The 6,544-nt window shown below is 31.0% G+C and overlaps 1 protein-coding gene across 1 annotated transcript; it reads left to right on the forward strand.

The window, feature by feature from the left end:
* Positions 1-693: 693 nt before the first annotated feature.
* LOC128186989 (cubilin-like) lies at positions 694-6,473 on the forward strand. The gene is made up of 7 exons (XM_052856988.1): positions 694-794; positions 3,202-3,422; positions 4,057-4,207; positions 4,317-4,463; positions 4,746-4,862; positions 5,229-5,321; positions 5,435-6,473. Exons 1-6 carry the CDS (start codon positions 743-745, stop codon positions 5,309-5,311), a joined length of 771 nt encoding a protein of 256 aa, XP_052712948.1. The 5' UTR covers positions 694-742; the 3' UTR covers positions 5,312-5,321; positions 5,435-6,473.
* Positions 6,474-6,544: the final 71 nt, after the last annotated feature.

The following is a 6,544-nucleotide window of genomic DNA, read 5'->3' on the forward strand; positions in this document are numbered from 1 at the left end:
CGTTTTCCTTTTTCCAGATGTATAAAATATTTGTGAACATTGAGCATTTTGTAAATTCATTATTAGGAATGTTATGTCATGTTATTCTACGGAAAAGAATATTGGAATTTATTGTTACAAATAGGGTAAAAAATCGATGATGTTTCTCCTGAAACTATCTATGTTCAAATGTCGAATATATTAACAACCCAGTGCCTTGCTATTGTATTTTTGTAAAACGGTCCATAGTCATTGGTTATGAGAAATCGCCCTTCTACGAATATTGAATGGTCGGTGCCATTTTTTAGACTAAATGTATACTGATTTTGAGAATAGCTCTGTACATAAATAAAGAAGAATACTCTAAAATTTAATCTCATATGAAATATTTCATTACTTGATAATAGTCTAGAGCTTTAAAATTCATATCTTAAAAAATTGAGGTAAATCTGACAGATAATTTATCGTCAACTCAGCCTCCTTAATTAGTCATCATCCTAATCAATTGCAAAGTGTACTACAAATAAAGGAAAACATGGTTTTACATTTTATAAAACCACACGTTTTCATTTCATTTGTTCTCAAAAAAGATTTAATGACCAGGAATACATTCATATTTATTTTATATGAAAATAATTGATGTGTTGTTTTTGTGAAGCGGAAAAAATCCTACGCAATTTATAAGCAAAATAATTATGTATCGCTATAGTCTGAATTCCAATCTGCGTTTCAAGCAAGTGCTTCAAATATAACATTGTCCAACATGATAAACGTTTTCGCCTTGGTTTACCAGCTACATTTGACTGCTTCTATAGGTAAGAGAGTCGGAAGTTTTACTACATAACATTGATATTGTTCATTAAATATAACTGAGTTATTATACATGTGCATTCAACGTGGTTTTTTTTTTTAGCTCACTTGAGCTGAAAGCTCAAATGAGCTATTCTGATCACACTTTGACCGTCGTCCGTCTGCCCGTCTGTCTGTCCGTCTGTAAACTTTTCACATTTTGAACTTCTTTTCTAAATCCACTGGGCAAATTTCATCCAAATTTGGCACAGAGCAATCCTATAGAAAGGTGATTATAAATTGCAGAAATGAAAGACCGATCTTTATTTAAAATGGAGAAAACCTTGAAACTGTAGGAAAAGGGGGGTGCATTTTAAAAAATCTTCTTCTCAAGAACTACTGAGTCAAATTCAACATAATTTTGCAAAAATAATTCCTATGGAAAGGAAAATATCAATTGCAAATTTTTTGGCGAATTCTGTTTCAAATTTGAGTAATTTACGAAAATAAAAAAAAGAGTTAGGTCAATCAGTTTGTAACTTCGGGTTCGGTATTCCATATCGAAAACGAAAGTTCTTTGTATATAGAAGCTATGTTTTAATGTTGACGCATGACAAACGGGTCAAACTGACAAAGATGTGTTTGCTTGTTGTGCAACAGTTTACGTGCAAAGGGATACTTGAAACATGCTAAACATATTTGTGCCGATTTCGTGAAGTGAATTTAGGTTTAATCTTTTAATGCGTGTACATTTCACTCGTGACCGTAGTTTTACGTTGTTTTGAATTTCGTTTATGCTTTTTAACTTGAGGGGAAATATCGCCTGTATTTTGGAATTTTTACGTATCGAATCAATTATAGACTTCAATAAATCAGACAGTTAACTGTTTACCTGCGCAAAATGAGCAAAATCTGATGCACTAACAACATATTATATTATAAATGCTATACATTCTATTGGTAGATCGGTACGATCTCTACGTAATGGTTAGTGTTAAGATGCTGTGCATTTTTAGTCTAAACGGAGATTGTGTTTGGTGCTAGAAATATATAGGTATAAATATATTATGGAAAATATATTGTGTTCTTTCTTTGTTTTAGTGCATGTTTCTTCTTTTTTAATTGTTTACAGTTTTCTCTTAACAAACTATATTCAGCTGTGTCAAATTATAAGCAAGATACAGAACTTTGCTCACAGAACTGAGGCCATGCTTTTGTTCATTCTGAATAGGAAATACCTAGTTTAAAAATCTTACGTTGAATGTAATTAACTATTGTGAACAAAAAACTGACTTAAACCAAGCAGAATTGTGAGTTCTGTATCTTGCTTATAATTCTGTGATTGATTGACGCTGAAATTTCGATTTATCACTAGAAATGTCTCACTAAACGATGAATACTTGTACAGAAAAATTAAAAGGATGGTATGTTGTAAAAACTTTTTTGGGGCCCCCTCTTTATACGTTGAATCTACATCAACTTTGTTGGTTTTTCAGGCACAATAAAATAAAAATGACCACTTTAAAACATTACAGTTACGGATATAAATGTTTTGTCGCTACTCTTAATAAAAAAAATTACAGCCGAAAATCATTTTGATTTGTAGCCATTTGTTAATATTGATTTTGAATAAAGATAAAAATAAAGAATGGGCCATAGTAAAATAGAGCGATATGCCTGTCAATACATTGCAGTCTGAGGCTCACTAGGGGGGGGGGGCCTTATATGAAATCTTGATAAGCAAAAAAGAAAAAGATTTTGAATACGGCTATGTCAAAAAAGCGGGGGACCACCCCTCCACCCAGTTCCAACGCCTATGCATTGATTATACATGTAATAGCTCTTTAACATATTACATAATAACATTTTTCATTCGAGTGTATTCATCACAAGTGAGTAAGGTTATAAAACGTCTCACGAGTTCATGCCTGGTAAACAACAATCGTTTATAATCACATGTAGGAATTTTTTAAATAAAATACAATAACTAGCTAGCTAGTACAATGTAGTTGAAGATGAATATGTAACTATATACATGTATATGCATATTCTCATATATAATTTGATCGTTTTATAAAGTGAGGGGGCAGAACTAAAATAAAGGGAATTGGAGTTAACAGTGTACCCCTACCAAAAATTTTGTTTTATATCTTGCATAGGATCTTATTTTTGGTAAAAATGGTATTTCATAAGGGTACAATTTCAAAGATTAAGTGTAGGAAAATAAGTGTAAAATTTGGATACAGTTAATTTTATGGTATTCTTTTTTCGTTTTTCTACCGAGGGGCAATATGGAACAATATCCTTTGTACACCCATATAGCCATTGTTGCTCAGGTAAGCGATGTGGTCCATGGGCCTCTTGTTGTTGTATCGGATCGATGAAATGGTTTATTATTTACCACAATGACATTTGTTTATACATTTAAAACAGAAGGAGGTAGCTTGTCCAACCATAAAGAAATTGACGCCTCAAGAAATTATAGTGGGGGTACAATCACATCTCCAGGTTTTCCTGGAAACTATACACACAACGCATCATACACATGGACTTTTAATACAGGAAATCCAAAATCAATTGTGCATTTGACATTTGATTTTTTGCAAATTTTTGAATACCAGAATCACACGCCACGATGTAAGGATTTTTTACAGGTAAAGAACGTCATTTGGACAATTACATTATTTGATTCTCTATAGTTCAATACCGATGAAAGTACTTGATCAAAATACAGCCATTAGTGTTAAAATATGGAAATAAACCATTTTCAACAATTTCGTGAAATTGAAAATTATTTTTAAATCTAAGATACAATTTTTAGGATACAAATATGCTATGATTTTTAATTAGGATTAACAGATTTGTTTGTGGTAATTTTTTTAAGGATAGCTTACGACTTTTCCTGAAAGTATAGAAAAAAAGGCTATTTTTTGGACACAATAGCCTAATAAGCATTGTATTTTTATGTTTATTTTTCTTCCTATTAATTAAATTTATTAATTAGTGACTGTGAATATAATGTTTCCTTATTTGAATGAGATCATTCAAGTTGATTTAAAAAATGCTTACATTGTTTAATTGTTGACGATAAACAGACAACAACTGACAAGAAAAAAACCAATAGTTCAAATGAATTACTTAGATAGCCTTACGAATCACGTTGATATACATATACCTCTTTATAATGTTTTAATGATGATGATTATACGTATATTAAGGAATTTAAACTAATTAATCAATAATTTTATACGTGTAGTTATGCAGAAAAGCATTACTAATTTTTATCAGGTAAATCGGACGGTACCATGTTGTGAACTGGCTTTTAACAGTTGCGGTACCTTGAAACCTTTCAACCTATCAATTACTGGAAGCGTAATTACGATATCTTTTGTGTCGAATAGAGTGCATAGTGCCAAAGGATTTTATCTTCACTGGATAGGTAGCTATAAAGTTGTAAGGAAATCTATTTAACGTCGCGGTTACATATAATTTCCACCAAAAATTAATTTAGTTTAATATTGATATATTGTCTTGATACTATTTTGTAGTATTCCTACCAGAAAATCCAACGACGTCATTGAAACCGCTATTGATGTCTACAAAAACTTCAACTACTAAAACAAAAACATTAATTACGAGGACAACAACGTTAGCGAAAGTCTCATCGACTTCAAAATACGCATCAAAAACCTATGGTACATTGTAAAGAATAAATTTAAGTTGTTTAAGTATAAACCAGACAGCATTAATTAAATAGTGAAAACCATTTTCATTTAATTCTTTAACTATGATAGCTGAAAGATGGACTGTGGATATATACCATATTCAAGAATAAAAGCACATTATCCGACACACTTCGCCGAATATCTTATAAAATTTTATATCCGGTTTCATTGATAAACAGATTAAACAATATTAACGTATTATTACAAGTATTAATTGGTAGATAGTTTACAATGAATTTGGTAATATTTTAGCACACACAGGAAGAACTACACACGATGCGTGGTTTTTAACGAATGATGCGACACAGAAAATCTCAACCTTTGTTCAAACACTGTCAGACAATGACCAGAACACTTCTTTTTCAGCAGGTACCTGTATATTTACATAAAATGTATTTAATGTGCCGCTCTTGTTGAAACTAAATAAAATAAAATCTATACCTTAAAAAGTTCTTTAATTTAAAAAAAAAGTTTTTATTGCAAAATCATCTACCTTATTCGCTCAATTGTGCTATTCAACGAATTAAGCAGACAGTACGCTTATGTTTGTTAAAATATCCGATTCTTTAGGAATTGATTGATCCTTTAATATCTGATGTTTTAAATTTTCAAATAATTTTGTTTTTTCATTTTTTGCATGCCTGTATCTTAATTCGAAATCTCATTCAATTTTGCATAAATGTATTATACAATTAGTTTTACTAAATATGTAGTTTTGTTTTTTTTAAATTTAAGTTTATTTGATCGTTGGAATCTGCGTTGCTGAACTTACATTGATTGCTTTTGGAATATACATGTATTGTACAACGACACCATGAAACCCACTAGGTACAGGAGAGAGAGAGAGAGAGAGAGAGAGAGAGAGAGAGAGAGAGAGAGAGAGAGAGATGTATATGGTATTGATATACCCTAATAACGCACCCTTGTTACCTTTTACGCAGTGATAAAAGTCTTCCTGATGGAGAATACAACAACGACAGTAAATATTCATCTCATGATTAATCGTAAATAGTTTATGAGAGCATTCCTCAAGAACACTTCTCATGAGAATATTACATACAAACAAGGACTTTCCGGACAATATGTGCAACAGAGCCTTCCAACAAAGACCATATATATGAAACAAACTGCGTTCACTCGGAAGTCATAGGGTAAAATAAGAATTATGATTGCCGCAGAGATGTACATTTATTTTCTATAATGTAACTGCTCAATATTATAATTGTTACGTGTGAAAGTGTGATTTGCACATTTGTATAGTCTCGTTTTGTTTAACATAAGAGTGTACTTTTGACATTTTATTTTCATTACACTCTACATAGAGTGCCTTATTCCATTTGGCATGTCAAGTACTGAGCAGGAAACTTTTGTTACATTTAATTCCGAACCATTAGATGATAAGTGGGATAAACATGTTGCAAAACAAGGAAATGAACTGGAAACATGTCTTACAATACGAAATGATATATTAAATCTAAAAATGTAAATTCATTCATAATGTTTTATAGGAACCCCTTCCTTTTTTTTTTTAAAAATAAATAATACATTGATATTTGTCTTTCATATACATGTAGCTCCCCAGCGGGCAGTTAAAAGCTATACTGAACTTCGAGTTGTTTTGAAGAGGTCCATTTATTCTAAAGAGATAATGATAAAGTAAATATCTACTAAGACACCCAAAGACGATTGATTATTTTTATTTACGGGGATATAAAATACGACGTGACATAATAGCATCTGAGATAGGCATAATAATATAATTGTACGTTGTTTTGGTTTTTTTTTAGCTTTTTAGTGGACCTTACTAGGCTTTGTAATTTGAGTACGTCTGTAAGAATTCTACGTTTTTTATGCTCGATATTTTAATTGTAACATTTGAAACTATGATATATATGTTTGTAAAGTTTTTTTCTTTTTTTAATGTTGCATCTGTAAATTTAAGCCGTTTGTTGAATTCGATTCTGTCCCATTAGATGAAAAGTGGGATAAACATATATATGCATGTTGCAAAACAAGGAATTGAACTAGAAACGTATGTACATGTATGGCTG

This window comes from Crassostrea angulata, chromosome 6 (assembly GCF_025612915.1).
Source record: "Crassostrea angulata isolate pt1a10 chromosome 6, ASM2561291v2, whole genome shotgun sequence".
Classification (NCBI taxonomy): domain Eukaryota; kingdom Metazoa; phylum Mollusca; class Bivalvia; order Ostreida; family Ostreidae; genus Magallana; species Magallana angulata.

Bases quoted from the DNA above. Each gene is read 5' to 3' on its own strand.
- LOC128186989 (XM_052856988.1), top strand. From the start codon at position 743: ATGATAAACGTTTTCGCCTTGGTTTACCAGCTACATTTGACTGCTTCT. The intron at 4,208-4,316 runs GTAGCTATAAAG...ACTATTTTGTAG, and splicing joins ATTTTATCTTCACTGGATAG to TATTCCTACCAGAAAATCCA. The intron at 4,863-5,228 runs GTACCTGTATAT...TTTAAATTTAAG, and splicing joins GAACACTTCTTTTTCAGCAG to TTTATTTGATCGTTGGAATC.